General features: G+C 43.1%; 1 protein-coding gene and 1 long non-coding RNA gene across 5 annotated transcripts; one reads left to right on the plus strand and one right to left on the minus strand.

The window, feature by feature from the left end:
- Positions 1-1807: 1807 nt before the first annotated feature.
- LOC119343988 lies at positions 1808-6024 on the minus strand. 2 transcript variants are annotated; one of them, XR_005166387.1, is made up of 7 exons: positions 5854-6024; positions 5620-5741; positions 5423-5530; positions 5224-5330; positions 4368-4430; positions 3256-3341; positions 1808-2311 (listed from the first exon to the last, which is right to left on the minus strand). It is a non-coding gene; the product is annotated as an uncharacterized LOC119343988 (long non-coding RNA). The 2 variants fall into 2 exon arrangements; XR_005166385.1 differs by having other exon boundaries at positions 5620-6024.
- A 5753-nt stretch (positions 6025-11777) lies between these two features.
- LOC119344000 (beta-hexosaminidase 3-like) lies at positions 11778-17264 on the plus strand. Of its 3 annotated transcripts, none has more exons than XM_037614673.1 (15): positions 11778-12053; positions 12197-12545; positions 12652-12726; positions 13329-13364; positions 13459-13570; positions 14033-14103; positions 14243-14373; positions 14663-14728; positions 14946-15046; positions 15278-15337; positions 15423-15456; positions 15544-15642; positions 15730-15789; positions 15897-16147; positions 16948-17264. In XM_037614673.1, exons 2-15 carry the CDS (start codon positions 12228-12230, stop codon positions 17112-17114), a joined length of 1581 nt encoding a protein of 526 aa, XP_037470570.1. In that variant the 5' UTR covers positions 11778-12053; positions 12197-12227; the 3' UTR covers positions 17115-17264. The 3 variants fall into 3 exon arrangements, with proteins under 3 accessions (XP_037470570.1, XP_037470567.1, XP_037470573.1); XM_037614670.1 differs by having other exon boundaries at positions 11778-12049; XM_037614676.1 differs by having other exon boundaries at positions 11778-12049; positions 12202-12545.
- The last annotated feature ends 66 nt before the right edge of the window (positions 17265-17330 follow it).

Here is a 17330-nt window from a genome sequence, read left to right on the forward strand (position 1 = left end):
GAAAAGCCCAAAAATACCAAAGAGTGACGTTTTGGACACATGGTTTGATAGGATCTGCCTTGTTCTATCTCGTGAATTCCCTCCATCGAGGTGGACCGGGCAGCTTCGACCTTTCCTTCGACCGAGGTAGATCCGAGACGATGCACGCTACTGCCAAGTAAAAGTGCATTTAGTCCCTGATGGTATTTTAATGTGATGACAACGTGGTTAGTGAGACTAATGATAGTTATTAAGTTTAATTATGTCAGTTCATTGGTCTCTCGAGGATTATCTTATGGAGAGGTTGACCCCACCCCCCTCCCCCCTTAAAAAGGAAAAAGGCGTGGTTATTTGAAGACTCAAGAGTTTTCATTTTTGTTTTCTATAGTCATAATAAGACAACCGGATTATTCAGAGGGGTCTGAGGTGCTTGGGTAAGGAGTGAGATCGTGCAAAACATATACACTATCCATCATATACCTACCATTGTTTCAAGCCCTAAATCGCACCTCCTTAGTGCCATTGGTCTGTCTATCGCGTGTCTACGTACTGATGGTTCTTTGTGCAGAGGCTAGTATTCTGTTATCTTTTAATTTTCGTGAAGTTGGTGTCTATGTGGCTAGTAACTTGTCTTTTTATTTTATGAATGAGAAATGTATTCCCGTGCAAAAAAAAGTACGTTATGTAGATCTTTACGACTACGAAGATCTAATAGTTGTGATATGTTTAATTAATATCGATCATCGGGTGAAGTGCCGGATGCCTTACTTTTCCTTTAGATTCTTTAGCCCAAAAGGTTTTTTCGTATTAGGAATTTAGTACTAGTACATTGGATGGGAATATCTGAAGTTTCTTTTTGCGTCACAGTATTCAATCCATGCATTAAAGCAGCACGTTAAGATAATGCCAGAAATATTTCTTTGATAAACCAATAAATGCTTATCAAATAGGTATTTATTACTACCTCCATTCTTAAATATAGGATGTATAATTTTTGGCACGGAAATTAAAAAACACACATGGAGGGAAAATTTCACAAGTTTTGGACGACATTATACATGACTAATTGACATAAGAAAATAGAGGAGCTTGCGTGATATAACGAAGTGTAAACAAATCCCTCAAAAAATTTATCCAAACGAGCGGTGCAGCGCAATACACCTTATATTTCGGATTTTTCTCAAAAATCTATACACCTTATATCAATAAACGGAGGAAGTACTAAATAAAATCCTTTTTCTTAGAGCATCTCCAACAGCCGCGTTAAACAAACACCGCGCCGCAAATTTATCTATTTTAGCGCGCGCGCAATCGCTAGTGTGTCTCCAGCACACCGCGCGCGCGACATATAGAGTTGGGCGCGCGGTACGAATCGCTATCGCGCGCTGCGTATTTGGGGCACCTGCTTCCGCACGCGGCACCCATGAGCGCTCGCGCCGCACTTTCTCCCCCGCCCCACCTTCGCCCCGCACGCGCCGGCACCCCCCTCACCCCATCCTACAGTCGCGAACCCTCCAGCGCCGCCGCCACTGCAAACCCTAGTGTTGGGAGCGTTGGCCACGCCTCCGCCGGAGCTCCTCCGAGCATCGGCCTCGCGCGCGGCCTCTAATCCGTAAGCATAGTTCTTTTAGGTCAATGCGTGAAACTAAAGTTCAAGCCCGTGAGCTGATTTTTTTGCTTAAAGTGGCATTACATGGGTTGCGGTTCTATGTAAATAGTATATTATTCCGTATAATTAGTGTTTGGATAGGAAAGCTGAACAATTTAACGTTAGCTAAGTTTGGCAAATGATCTGTGCTTAGAAAGAATATGAGCACGACTAAAGATCTTTGATTGTGATTTTTAGGTATGATTAAAAATGGAATGGTTACGCTCAATTTAGGTACAATTTTTAGATGGACGCGACTAGCCAGCACCCGTTGGCTGGCTAGTGTTCCAGGGCACACACCCCAAATTAGGTAGTAGGCCTTTCCCCGTATCCAACAGGCAAACCAAAAAGGAAACAAACAGTCCCCCGCACACATGGCCCCCAGGGGAGAATCTGACATGATCGTAATTTTTGCTCCGTGTAAGGCACATGCCGATGCACCAGACACCCGTCTCGCCTCCTTACCCCAGTCGTAGCCCCCCAAACATGCCCTTCTCCGTTTGTCCTCTCCTCCATTGCCACAACTGATGCCCCCAATTTTGGTGGTCATTGATCTAAGATTCAGGTGTTCCTGAATTCCCCAACCCACAACCTCCTCTTGCCCTCTTTCAACGAATCCAACACCTGAAAAAGCGAGTTTCCATCTTGATGTGCCTTCTAATACGCCTCCTCTTTTACAAAACTCTGTGAAACCAATGGTGTATCAGTGAGGGAATATACAAACAACATGGCAGTTAAGGATCTGGAACTAAGGTTTCTGGCATGCAAAAAATGTGTCTTTTTTGGGCAAGTTAATATGATATGCAGGCAAGTCTGGAATGATTTTTAGGCAACTCGTGCTGAAAACACGGGCAAAACCCTCTCTTGAAAGTACAGTTCTAGTTTATGCTGGGATTTTTTGCAAGTATCTGCACAAAATTGTAGGTTGCGCCAGGCTGTTGTTTTTTGGTTGATCTTCAAGCTTGTCAAAGCTGTTGGGCGAGTTGTGTATATGTGTAGGCAATCAGGGAGGAAAAAAATGCAGTCAACTCATGTTTCTTGTGTGGTAGAAAAATAAATTAAGGAAAAAATAAGTCTTGAAAGTTACAGTGTTTGGCTGTTACTAGTGAATTTTTGGGCAAATATCTCCTTAAACTACATGTTGCTCAATTGTAGCAGTAGCTAATGTGTTTTGTTGTGAATATTGCTACTGGATTTTGGGCCATGTATCTTTCTAAGGCTTTATTGTAATTGTAGTTATTGTGTTTGTTGTGCTTCTAGATGTTCACATATCTAGGCAAGTTTCTATAGTGTTTGGGCAAGTAGGGAATGGTTTAGAGGCAACTCATGTTTATTTGGTTGTGTGAAAAAAGAAACATAACCCTCTTGAAGTTCTGGTTTTAGCTTTTGATTTGGATTTAGGACAGGTATCTCATGGGGCTTATGCTGTGTTTGCAGGTGAAAAAAGAAATTGATTTATTGGCCACCCATGGTCAAAACCTCGAGGAGCAAAAAACAGATAAAAAAGTTTTCGCCTTTATATGGGTTTCTTCTAAGCAAAAACTTGCATGTAAAGTTCAGGCAAAATTGACCCATATTTTGCTTGCACAATATTTAACTAAACCCATGAAGGTTTGATTTTTCCTCACCTTGTTCATCCTGATTGCAACTGTTTTTTCAGTGTTTTCCTATCTTTTCTTCCAGCATGAGCAGCTAGTGTTGACTTATACTGCACCTGTTGCGAGAAAACGGTAAAAAGGAATTAGTGAGCAACTATAGCGATGTTTTAAGCAAATCAAGTATTGGCAAAAGGCTAGTCCTGTCAGTACATGAAAACTGTTCCGTTTTCCTTTCTCCAGTTACTGGTTGTCGTACATCCGGAGAAATCCCCTAATGTGTTTCTTATGTCGCATTTTGTACTAGGAATGTGTTGAGAAAACAAAAAAAGAGCAGACAAATTCTAGAGTTTGTTTAAGCAAAATCAGAGGTGGCAGTAAGCAACTCTTGTGTGTTCGCGCATGCTAGAACTTGATGCGTAGGGGAAAAAGTGTGAGCAACTATAGCGGGTTTTTAGGCAAATCAAATATTGACAATAGGCAAGTCCCGTCAGTACATGAAAACTGTTTCGGTTTTGCTTGTCCAACTACTGGCAGTTGTACATTCAGAGAAACCCCTTAATGTTTTTCTTAGGTTTCTTTTTGTACTACAAGTGTGTTGAAAAACAAAAAAGAGCAGCAATTTCTAAGGATTGTTTAAGCAAAATCAGTGTTGCCAGTAAGCAATCCCCGTGTGCTCGTGCATGCTAGAACTTGATGTGTTTCGGTTTTTGACCTGTAGGCTTTTGTTTGAGAAAAAACACCAATGAACAACTCCTATGTTCTCCAGAGTGCCAGAGACTTAATGTGCAAAAAAGGTGTGAACAACTACTTGAGCACTTGTAAGCAAAAAAAAGTGGGTTGAAGTAAGCAAATCATGTATCCCCTAAAAAAACTGTAGGAAGGTAGTGATGTTGTTTAAGCAAATTCAGGCTACCATTAAGCAAAAATGTGTAGATTTGTTGGCATGTATTGACATAACCACTCTTTCTTTCCTTAGATTTGTTTTGGAACCATAACTGCGTTAGGAATAAAAAACCAGCAACTTATTGTGGTTGTTTAGGCAAAACAAGTGTTACCAACGAGCAACTCGTTGTGTGCTTATGGGTGCTAGATTATCTATATAGTAAAACAACTAAGTCTCTGGAGCAGGGGTGAGAGAGTACCTGGTAGAGGTTTCCTTACTTGGGCATTACTTTGATGGTTTGAAAAGGGTTTTTTCGTGGGTCCTATGAAAATACAAAACAAAAACAAAAACACAAAATTTAGTTGTCACGCTACACCCCAAAAGGAATAATAAGTGCAGTTATGTGACTAGAAAATAGGGTACATAGAGTCGGTCACAAAAAATGGTGAACATAGACAACCTTTTAGTATTACCGAGTACCGACGCAACTTATGTCCCAGTACTAATACTTACACACGAAAACAACACTCAGAATTCACAGCAAAAAAATGATGGTTGCATGTACTTACAATTCTAAGCTGAACGACTATTTTTATAAATTGCCTACAAAGGTACGACGAGGCAGATTGTGTTGTAACTTCAATCAATATGCTTACTCTAGTAGTTTTAGACAACTTGAAAATCAGCCAATGTGCAATTTAGCATGAAATTTAGGCAAAAAATATATTGTTGAGGCAAAATACAAATTTAGGCAAAATTCATACTAATTCGAGGCAAGTGTTTATTCCATTAGTTGCTTCACATTTGTATAGTACTTGCTAAGTTCAGTCATTAATCGGGTTGCTCTGTTTTCCGCAAAAAAAAAATTCAGATTGCTCTATAGAACACCCTGTTCCCCTCGCCGTCCCCTCTCCCAATGAGCCCGACCGAAAGCCAAAATCCATGTTATGGAGAAATCAGTGCTGAAATTGATTGAATCTTGCAACTACTGCACCAAAACCAACACCTGAATCCCTTGTTTCAGATTATGTAGTGCCCATGGTATGCATGTCTTTTGACACCAGCCATAACCATGATGATATGATGTTGCGAGCAGTATGTAGGAGAAAACTTACCCGGTCCGTTGGTGTACAAGAAGCGGAGCCGTTTTCGGCGATGTCAAAATCAAGTATCCTCATTTCAACTGAACTTAACTGAAGAAGTGGAATACACCTAGCTAACTCTGTTACACACATGCATGCATTTAGACAGTATAATGCAGTATGTATGCATGCAATAAGTAGATCGATTAAGATGAGGTGACATAATGCTTACCAAAGAAAACAGAGACGACCCTGAAGGTGGAGCGTGTCAAAACGCACACCTTGTGACCCTCTGCTTGCATCCGTGCGTGCGTACAGGCGTCTAGGCGTCAGATGCAACCTGGGGATGGATGCCGAGTGAATGAACATCAGTAGATGGAGTAGCATATGTACCGTATAGGAGCTTTTGTAGGGGCGCTGTGATTTCACCCCTGCTGGCCTAGGCGGGCCGGGGCCGCCGGCGCTGCTCCCGTTGACTCCGCCGGGAACCTGCCCCATAAGCCGGCTCACGGTCGGATCGTAAGCGCCAGCGGCACCACCCAGGTCTGCACCTGCACGCATGGCAGCAGCAAATGCCTCGACGACGACCGATTAGGAATGTCATGGAAAACTTTTGGGGGCAGATGGGGAGGACCGGCGAGGACGGGCGGGCTGGGGGCTCACCGGCAGTGCCCGCGTGTGGCCGGCCTCACACGATGGCTACCCCCCATGAATCCGGTGCGAAATCGCGGCGAAATCGCGCCGCCCCTGCTCGTCGTTCTCTCCCGACGCAAGTAGAATGGGGAATTTGGGGGAGCGCGGGCTGCGAGGAGAGACCAGCGTAAAACCTGGTGGACGAAGGTGTGTATGGTGGGGCCTAGCACCGCTGTCTCTTCGGCCGCGCCACGTCCGCTCCGACCAGGGAACACCTGGCGGCACCTGAAGATGCGCGATTAGGAGCCACCTGATCGCGCGTGCACCGATGGATTTCAATCGTGTGGCTGTCGCGGGCGTGTGCTCGCGCGAGCAAACGAGCACTCGACCACTTTTCAGGATTTAGGTTTTTAGATATAATAGTTATGATTTGTTTAGATAGATACGTATCTCTACTCCTAATGTCTCAGTTGGTAGATCGCGTTCCGGGTTTTATTTTCGTCCCACCTTACCCGGTCTTTTTTGGTACTTCTTTGGTACTTGCTCCCACCTCCCGCTTAGCCGAGATGGTTTATTTTCGTACTCCCTCCCACCTCCCAGGTAGTTCCCTCCACGCAAAAAAAATCGAACCAACCAATCTCTACTCCTAATGGAGCAGTTGGTAGTCTTCGCCGGTCAATTTTCGTCCCACCACTTTCGTCCGGTTTTTTTCCGTAGGTTAACTGTCGTAGATTTTTTTCGTCGCCTCCCCCACTTCATCGGTTTATTTTCACTTCACCCTCTCACACAATGAAAAAAACTGAACGGATCAGAACTTTCCATACTGACGCAAATTATTTAGTAATGTCTTTATGTAAAAGAATCAATCACAATCAATCTTTAAAGATCAAATTTAAATTAATTAATCTTCATAACGTTTGTTTCCTTTCGAATCACGTCCATAACTTTCCTTCCTTGTTTGGGCAGAAACTGTTTGGTAGCAGAGATTAGGAAGCTTCCTATGAGTGTAGTAATAGGAAGTATTCTTTTTCTTGATGATTCGTTTCCATGCATGATGATAGTAAATTATGCCAACATTCACCACTATTTATCAATGTCATCAATCGTATCCATTTCTATCAGTTTTAAGGGAATCTGCTCGCTATGTCTTTTTTAAGGGGATCCGCTCGCTAAGTCTTTGTCGCATGTTATTTTCACAAACAATCTCTACTTCTAATGAAGCAGTTGGTAGCCTCGTACGGTTTATTTTTGTCCTCCTCCACCTCCCCTGTGTTTTTTTCATCCTCTCTCCCACCTCCCAATTTCGTTGGTTTTTTTCGTCGGTTTTTACTCGCCCCCTCCCACCTCCCAATTTCATCTGGTTTTTATTCGTCCCACCTCCCACCACCCCCTCGTACTGGTTCTTTTTCTCTCCACTCTTTTCTTGCAAACCAATAATTTCCTAACATACAAAAGATCACGAATCTATCTTTCCTTACCCGAACCAATCGCGCCCTACATCAGTGCATTTCTTTATTAAGAAAACTAACACGTAAATCTTAACGCATTGTAAACAAATCCCGTTATGGACCTAATTAATTTATTATGGAATCTATACGTGGTCACATTGTTTTTTTTTTCTCCACTCTTTCCTTGCAAACCACTAATTTCCTAACATACAAAAGATCACGAATCTATCTTTCCTTATCCGAATCAACCGATCCCTACATCAGTGCATTTCTTTATTAAGAAAACTAACACGTAAATCTTAATGTATTGTAAAGAAATCCCGTTATGGACCTAATTAATTTATTATGGAATCTGTACGTGGTCGCATCTCTCCCCTCGTGAAAAAATCGCATCCATCTCCCGTTAAAAAGGAAAAGAGAACATGAACGATCAATCCCACACCCTGCATCTCAGTAGCAAAAAATCGCCCCCGCCTCTGCTACTGCGCCTCGCCGTGTGCCCGGCTCGACCCATGCCTCGCCTGCATGGCTGGACGCCGCCGTCTCCACCGCCACATACAAGAAAACGGTGGGCAGAACCATCCATTCAAATCGCACACCCCCACCCTCCTCCGCAATCCCTAGCCCCGCATCACCCTATCGCTTTCTCGCCTCTCTTTCCCCTCGATGTAGATGGTGCCGAGCGGCGGCCTCGAGCACCGGCAGTGCCGCCCTCTCTATCTTCGCTGCGTCGAGAGATGGGCCGAGGCTATCGTCGGTTCGCCGCCCATGATTGGGCCGCCTCCGGTTGTCGCGCACCGCCGGCTCCACCTAACGTGCCCGACCCTCTCCGCTTTCGACCTTCCGGTGACCACATCCCTCCGCGCCTCCATCCATCATCCACAAGGCCACTCCCTGCACCCACCCTCCTAAATTCTCCATACCGGCGGACAATCACCGAAGATCCAAGTTGGCCCGATATCAATTTTCTTACATGCTTTCTTTATCAGTTGGTGATGGGAATGGGTTTCAATTTCTCTCTCTGACTGTGGATTCGCAGGCAAGAAGCGCTTCTACATGCATCCTCCTGTCGGTCCCTAAAATACCAAGGTAAATGGTTGATGTTGCGTTTGTCTAGGATGATATATATTGGCTCTGTTCCGGTTCATCCGAGCAGTTTGGTGACTAATTTACTGGTAATTTAATTATATTAATTAAATGAGTCGGGTGTATCGTCGTGCATTTATCTTGCCAGTAATGTTCTGTGATGCTTTGATGCACTTTGGGAATTGGTTATCTTGTCTTCAGTGCAGAACATTTGTTTATTAATGCATGAGAAGAATCCTTGTTACTACCTTGAGCCTGTTTTATAATCCATATTGTTATGCACTAGCGCGTGTGCGTGTGAAATAGATGGATTATGGTCCCGTACCCAATAAGATGGATATGTGTGTGTGTTAGAGAGAGAGAGAGAGGGAGAGGGGGAGAGAGAGTGAGGAGGAGGGAGGGAGAGAGTGTGTGTGAGAATTTGATGGTAAAAAGGTCGTCAATGTCACTTGATATGTATGAGAATATTAAATGTAATATTAACATAATTGATATTGAACTCTTAAAGTTAATGTAGCCCCGTTGCAACGCACGGGTGTTCTTCTAGTATTTTAAGGTTGTGATATGTTTTAGGTGTAATAACTACATAGATCCATTTTTCAAAACGAGGTAATTATGATCCTTTTATATACATTTATATAGATCTAATATTTGTTACCACATGCTTAGGTACACTATATGCAGATCTTTACGATTAAGGAGATCTAACAGTTGTGATATGTTTCTTTAATATCAAGATCCACAGGATGAAGAGCCGGATGCCTTACTTATTCGAATCTCTAGCACAACCATTTTTTCTCTTGGTATTATGCTTTTAGTAATACAGTAGTAGATTGGATGGCACTACTTGAAGTTCTTTTTTCTGGCAGTATCTGTTTTGCAAGTCGGTATTTAATACTCCCTCCGTCCGAAAATATTTGTCGCAAAAATGGATATAAATAGATGCATCTAAAACTAAAATACATCTAAATACATTCACTTCTCCGACAAGTATTTTCGGACGGAGGGAGTATCACGCATTAAACAACAAGTTATGATAATGCTGGAAATATATACCATATTAAAGGAGACCCGAGAAGTAAAGGATGAAGTAATTAAGCACTAAAGATTTCGAAACCGATATCTTGCGTGCACCACACGTGTCCATGCTGCGCGCATCAGTTTCGAATTCTTGCAGTTAAGCGTTTCTCACGGCTGATATAAAAGGGTCACGGAATAGGGGCTGGGAGAACCAGACCACAGAGTACCAGACTGGAGTAACTAGTGCTGCATACACGGCGCCGGTGGACGGATCAAAGAGGCATAGAAAGGTACGGAAATTATCCTTGTTGTAGTTAAATATAAATCGAATTGTGCTGATAGACCATATACGTGTCTCGTTTGTTCTTACAGTACATGGGTGGCTCGCTTTGGCTTATTTCTTGTGTTGTTTCTTAGGAAAACCCTTTATAATTCCATTTTTCGTTGTTGTTTTTCGTTGTTGTTCGGAATTTATGAGATGATGAATTTAGACTTTATTACGGTAGATAGCTTCTTTTTTAAACACAAATACAGTAGATCAACTTCTTTTTTTGCGCCGTATTTTTTTTGAGGGAATTTTGCGCCGTAGTACTACCCGACGGCCCTGCAGAAGATAAGCACAAGGAGCTCATTTGTGCCTATTCGAAATACTTTCAGGCTAGAATGGGCCTTTTTTTACCCACCAAAGCGGGCTACAAGTATCATATTCATGGGCTAATGAACTGGAGAGACTAGTAAAATCGTACCCTGTTCCAAAAAAAAGAAAGTAAAATCGTACCCACTTGCTCCAAAACAGAGAAAAAAACACCTAAGCACAGTTGCAACTTTTGCTTTAAGAAGGTTAGCTATGCGATTTACCCCAAGCAGAGCACAGAATTTTGCTAACCACTCCAAAGCAGACAGTTCCAAAAAAAGAAATATCAATCATATTTGTGTCGCAAAAAATAAAAAGAAAATCATCGGGACATTATAATATACGGTCCTGACAGGCTTGGTTTTGGTTAGTAGCACGAGATGCCCTACAGCTGCACATGCAGATAGCCAGACACCATCACAATCCACAAGCTTGGCCCCACCGTCAGACCACGAATCGATGCTCAGGAGTCAGGAGGATCTCCAGGGCTCGGGGGCAACCCCGCTTGCATTCTTTCTACTCCATTGAATGCCCTCGCGGCCGCAGGCAGTACCCAATTTGGCGTCCAGATCTGGCATCCCGGAATTCTCTAAAGGCCGCGCTTAGGGCGTGCTGTTAATTTAAGGATTCCCAGGATTCACCCCCATGTTAGCCTTGCAAGGCTCTGCGTCAGCAAGAAACAGAAGGGACCTGCCAAGCCGTAGGCTCAATCCCCTTTTTTTTTACGATGCATCCAGCATAATCATGTGTGCTGGTCACAGTGGGGAGTAACTTAGAGTAGTAACATGCATACGTTACTACTTTATGTTACTATCCTTATAGTGGAAAGTGTCATATGTGTAGTAACATATACATGTTCATTTATTATCTTGTAGACTCATTTTGCATTGGGAAGCGCTATGTGACGGTAACATCTTATGTTACTCTATTTGCCTCCACATCAACATTTTTGCTTATGTGGCATCTATGTTACTATCTATGTTACTCTCACTATGACCAGCCTTAGAAGAAAATTACAGTGGTAGTTGCAGCAGGAAAGAGGAAACCAGGATAGACGGCGGCGCTGCGAATGGATGGATAGACTAAACATTTTTTTTTATCCTTTGCCACTTTGTTCTCGAGCGAGAGTTTTTTTTTTTTGAATGTTGGCAGTTGCTCCTGCCATTCCTTTTTTTTCTCTCTTCTCTCTTATTTCTCGAGCGAGAGTTGGGCAAAACCGAAACAAGATAATCCGAGGGGGGACACTGGACCAGGGGGGAAAGGACGAGTACATGTGAGCGGCGAGCCACCAAACCAAGGCAAATTGACCTATCCCCTTTTTGGCATCGGTGCGACGGATCCTTCTCCTCGGAATGGATGCCCCTCTTCGAACGTTGCTTCTTGTAGTAGCAGATCGGAACTGCTCCACGCTGCGCACGACAAAGTGTGGGCGATAACCGCACGGCCAAAGAATCGTATGATACGTCAGAGTTTTGGTAGATCTTATACCATCCCCTAGGGCAGGTGCGTGTGCGTGTGCCGAGCGCGCAAGGTACCACAGATTCCAGGATATATCAATCATCCCCTGTCATTTGGCCATCCCAAACTGGGAACTCCAAAAGTGAGGCACGCCAGCATCCTGTTCTGCCCGAGTCACCACTCACCAGACAAGACATTGCCTACCCCTACCACCATCCCCGTGCAGTTGCACCAGCCCGGATCAGATCTCTCGTCTCTCCGAGAACCGCATCTAAAACTGCCTTTGTGCGCTGGTGCTGCTCGTCAACCTCCGCACTCCCGTTCGCCCTACTCCTACCACCCCCATAAAGCCAGGCCGAGGGTAGTAATATCATCACCCCTCGCTAATCTTCCAAAAGTTGGCAGTGAACTGGAGCCGAGCCTTTATCATTACTACTACCTTGTTATTACGAGTGGTTGGTACGCGCATTATTGTTAGTTTCTCCTCCACTCCCGACCCGGGCCACACCACGCAACAGGACGCGCCCCGTGCTCCGGCGCGGCCGGCGCCGGTGGATTTAGCGGCGACGGCTTGCGTCCGGTAGGTGCGGGATCCCCGTCACCCTCGCCCGCTCCGCAACTCCATCTCTGCATGCATTCCGTCCGCCGTCCCATTCTACTCGTCTACTAGTTCTGTAGCGGAGGCGACTGGCTGACACACCCCGTAACATCCGGCTGCGCTGTGCAGTGCAGGTAGCGCCACCAGCTTCGCCGCGGAGATGATGGCGCCGGCGCTGATGAGGCTGATGCTGGCGCTAGCGGTGGTGGGCTGCTGCGCCGCCCGGCAGCCCGGCGGCCGCGTCGACCTGTGGCCAATGCCCGCGTCCGTGACCCGCGGGGCCAGGACGCTCTACGTCGCCAGGGACCTCAAGCTGTCGACCGCCGGGACCGGGTACAAGGACGGGAAGGCCATCCTGGCCGACGCCTTCAGGAGGATGGTGGCCGTCATCCAGCTCAACCACGCCATCAACGGCAGCTACCACGGCCTGCCCGTGCTCGCCGGCGTCAATGTGGCCGTCCGTTCCCCGGACGACGAGGTATGTATGCCATGTGTTGTTTGTTGAGCTGCGGCGGTGCTGCAGGATCGATTGCTCTTGATGCCTCCTTGTTTTTATACATGCTCTGCATTTTGATCTGATGCAGCTCAAGTTCGGGGTGGATGAATCGTACAAGCTGACCGTGCCTGCAACTGGGAATCCGATATATGCCCGAATTGAGGTTAGTACAGAAATGTTGTGCTCAATCACTGCCTATCAACTCTTTTGACTTCAGATGTTCTTTTATGAATGCATGGAAAAAAGGAGAGACGAAATCCTATTTTTAGGGAGAACCAGAGCCGAAAATGTATGAGCCACACAAAATTTAGTTAAGACTGTATGTATCCAAATGATATGGCATAGATATTGCCTCGCCGATACTGACGTTTTGCTGAACCTGGACTTACAAAAAAGTGCGCTGTGTCACAACGATGGATCCGTCATATACAAAATTACTCCCTCTGTCCCATAATGTAAGACGTTTTTTGGCACTACATTAGTGTTAAAAAACATCTTACATTATGGGATGGAGGGAGTAGTACTTAAGCATTGGCTTTTCTGAATAAGCATAGCATCTTGTGTTTCATATACAACGACGTACATACCTGAAAAATAAAACTTGCAATATTTCTTATTTTCTTACTTTGCACCACCTGCCTGAAGAAGGTTCGGCAACAATAACAGTACCTGTACCTTATTCTCACAAAGGTGCAGGCCACCACAAAACATTATCTGCCATACAAATTGTGACACGCAGTTCATACCATTTTTCTACATTTGCAGGCCCAAACAGTGTTCGGAGCGCTTCATGCTTTAGAGGTAAATTCAAATTATTTATGATACTGTGCAGTATGATTAGATAAAGGTGGACACGATATTAATTCCAGATTCCAATACGTGTGTATTGTTGCAGACATTCAGTCAATTGTGTTACTTCGATTTTATTTTAAGTGTAACTGGACTACATTGGGCTCCTTGGACTATCGTGGACAAGCCCAGATTTCCTTATCGTGGGCTTCTTATTGGTAAGATGTAACCTGAATTTTACCATCATTTTTGAAATTTTAGGAACAGCGCTTTCACAATTCAGAGTAACACAGCTTATGAATTATTCCCGTCAATTTGGCTCCACTTACATTGGTTCCAACTGTCCTTTTGTTCTTATAATCACCTATGTATTGTCCAACTGTAAGTGCCTCCATAGTGTAGTCCTCTTGTTTTTACACCTCTTGAAGTTTCTCAATCTATTTCTGCTTGTGCACAATTTTTCAGTCTATAATTCATTTTTCCAGTCAACAAACAACCCAAGTAATATTAAGTTTGGTTAGCACATGTGTTACACTTCCAATATATGATATGCTCCATAGATGCATATTACAAGTAAAAACCTGTTTTTCATGTTAAGGTTTTGACCAAATACTTTATTTTCTACCCTTGCACTATTAGTAGAGAGTTCTGTATACTGACTTGTGCATTGTATGTTGCAGATACCGCAAGGCATTATCTTCCTGTCCCAGTAATCAAAAGTGTAATCGATTCAATGGTCTACAGTAAGTTGGTATGTTTGACCTTCTTACACAAAAACAATTTCTTTATCCTAACTCCCACTTCTTTCCTTCATCACAATGGACTTATATGTATGCTCCTTAAGTTACTTTAGTTGCATCATATGATATGTTTACTCTTTCGCCATGCAGAATGTTCTTCATTGGCACATCGTGGATGAGCAGTCATTTCCTCTTGAAATACCTTCATACCCAAAATTATCAAATGGTGCATACTCTTATTCAGAAAAATATACAATCAATGATGCAATCGACATTGTACAGTGAGTTTTTCTTGTGTCATCGTATTGGATATACTTCACTTCAGTTATTACCTAGACTACTAAGTACCAAAATCTGAGAGTATTCCAGCAAAACTATGCATTTCTTTTCCCTTTTTGCCATAAAAATTAGTTTTCACATAAGATTGCGAAGGGAATCAGAAAATAAGGAAAAAAAATTATACCAGCTAAGTTTCCCTGAGTAGGATGCGGTTGATGTAGTCCACAGTAGATATCACTACGCTATGCTGTTCGACATGCCAAGTTAAGATGGTTTACCAACAATTTGCAGATATGCTGAAAAAAGAGGTGTAAATGTCTTGGCTGAGATTGATGTTCCTGGCCATGCTGGCTCATGGTAAGAGATCTAGTTCTGTCCCCTGTGCATTTGTGCCATCAAAATCTGTCCTCTCGAATATGCTCCGTGGGAGTTATTCTTCTTGTACTGAATACTCGCACTATTATTGTTTGAAACCACATAGTAGAATTTAACTTATTACTACAACTATATAGAGAATAAGTGTAACATCAACCCTGCCTAAAATTGAACATTTGGTACATTTCTATTGCTTCAGGGGTGTTGGATATCCGTCGTTATGGCCGTCAGCTACCTGTCAACAACCGCTTGATGTCAGCAGCGACTTTACATTTAAAGTGATCGACGGAATTCTTTCAGGTAATACACAGATTATAAAAATAAATGATGCTCGACTTGCACCATACCAATTCGCTAACTTTGAAAGATCCAATTAAAATACTCATCTGTTGCAAAAATGAAGAAAATTGACATTTTATATTAAACTCGGCGACAGCAACAAAAGATGGTTGAATGGCCTAAATAAATATAGAGCAATTTGCAAAATAAAACATAATACAATAGTAACATCGTTTTTTGTTGTCCATTCAGATTTTAGCAAGGTTTTTAAGTTCAAGTTTGTTCATTTGGGAGGCGACGAAGTCGATACAAGTAAGTTTGCACATGTCTCGCAGTAGTGCAGAAAATGTACATATGTTAAATTAATAGCCTATTCACTCTTTACCACGGATTCCAGGTTGCTGGACTACCACACCACGCATTAAATCATGGTATGTGCTTTAGAGAGTTTTTGGAAAAATAAGATGCGATAACTTAATATCTTGATAACATTTGTAAATCTTTTTCCTGATGTGCAGGTTGGTTCAACATGGTATGAATGAGTCTGATGCTTACAGATATTTTGTCCTAAAGGCTCAAAAGATTGCAATTTCACATGGCTACGAGATTATTAACTGGTAGGGTGACTGGTATAGCTAGTTTCAGCATATTCAGATCTTTCTACTGGCTGTTGACAAATGACAAACACTTTATCATGCTTGCAGGGAAGAAACATTTAACAACTTTGGAGACAAGTTGGACCGCAAAACTGTGGTGCATAACTGGTATTTCCTAAACGCCTATTGGCTTCAGTTATATAAAAAATTAAGAGGCACAACCAGTATTTGTTCATCTGAAATTAAAACTGATATTCTGTTGTCGTAACTATCAGGCTTGGAGGTGGAGTTGCAGAGAAAGTGGTTTCTGCTGGTCTGAGATGCATTGTCAGCAACCAGGATAAGTGGTACCTAGATCACCTGGATGCTACATGGGAAGGATTCTATATGAATGAACCATTAACAAATATCTACAACCCAGAACAACAGAAGTTGATTCTTGGCGGAGAAGTATGCATGTGGGGCGAACACATAGATGCATCCGACATTCAACAAACCATTTGGCCTCGTGCTGCAGCAGCTGCAGGTATAATAAGCAGAATATTCTCTTGACCTTCTAATTATATGAAAATATTACATATTTAGCGGATCTTTGACATGCGATTGTGCGATACCAAGGTTATAGTTACAATATTTTTGACATCTATATGTCACAGCACAAAACAGTATAACTTGAAGTATTATGATTGATCATCTAAAACCAGGGCAATAGCATCTACACATATTTGAAACGGTTTTTCTTGAATTGGTAGAACATCTATACAAAAGTCAATAGACAGAGTGACAGATTGTCCTCTGTACATGTAGCAGATCTGATGTTAACTGAGTTGCAATGAATCTTTTACATAAACCATGTGCGCTGATATGCTGCATGGTGTTGAGATGATGGGGAGGTACAGCTCACACCGTGAGCAAATGTTTCGTACAGAGTTTAATGCAGTAAAAGCCCATCAGAGCATACAGTTGAAGCATCTCTTCTCACATATGCGTCATGAGTATGAAGTTTATTAATATGCTCGCTTTTGAGTTAAATGCTCGCAACATACTCCCTCCGTCCCATAATGTAAGACGTTTTTTGACGTAGTGTGTCAAAAACGTCTTACATTATGGGACGGAGGGAGTAGATGAATAAATTCTAGTTTTGGTTGCTTGCTGTGTATTGCTTTATAAGTTGTCAAAGGAAAAGAGCAGGTGTGTGATCTTATGAATTCTGAAATTATATGATAAAGCATGCTACTTAATATTGTCAACATATAGCATAAAAACGCGCAAACCTACCTCTCCATCATGTTACTTTGGCTCACCAATTCTCTTATTGTTTTGAAGAGCGACTGTGGACTCCCGTTGAGAAGCTTGCGAAGGACACAACGGCGGTCACTGCAAGATTGGCACACTTCAGGTGTCTGCTGAATGAGAGAGGGATCGCCGCGGCACCGCTGGCTGGATATGGCCGCACAGCTCCATCAGAGCCAGGATCCTGTATAAGGCAGTAGGACATTCATAATGGGGGTATACCATTCATACAGGAATAAACATCAGCCGAGGCATCTTTTTTTCACCGTTCTGGGCAATGAAGCCATGATAAATGTAGGGCGTGTTTGGTTCCAGTTTGCTACAATAGCTGCATTGCATGTCCATCTCCATCCAGCCTGGTTCTTCATATGCAGCAGATGCAACATGTTTGTTGCCTGCATCGCATGAAGGGGCAC

Source organism: Triticum dicoccoides, chromosome 1B (assembly GCF_002162155.2).
Source record: "Triticum dicoccoides isolate Atlit2015 ecotype Zavitan chromosome 1B, WEW_v2.0, whole genome shotgun sequence".
Taxonomy (NCBI): domain Eukaryota; kingdom Viridiplantae; phylum Streptophyta; class Magnoliopsida; order Poales; family Poaceae; genus Triticum; species Triticum dicoccoides.

What these genes read in the sequence shown, in the direction of transcription:
- LOC119344000 (XM_037614673.1), top strand. Translation starts at nt 12,228, where the DNA reads ATGATGGCGCCGGCGCTGATGAGGCTGATGCTGGCGCTAGCGGTGGTG. An exon ending in CCTGGCCATGCTGGCTCATG is followed by an intron (nt 14,729 to 14,945) that starts GTAAGAGATCTA and finishes CTATTGCTTCAG; the next exon opens with GGGTGTTGGATATCCGTCGT. An exon ending in GGCTACGAGATTATTAACTG is followed by an intron (nt 15,643 to 15,729) that starts GTAGGGTGACTG and finishes TCATGCTTGCAG; the next exon opens with GGAAGAAACATTTAACAACT.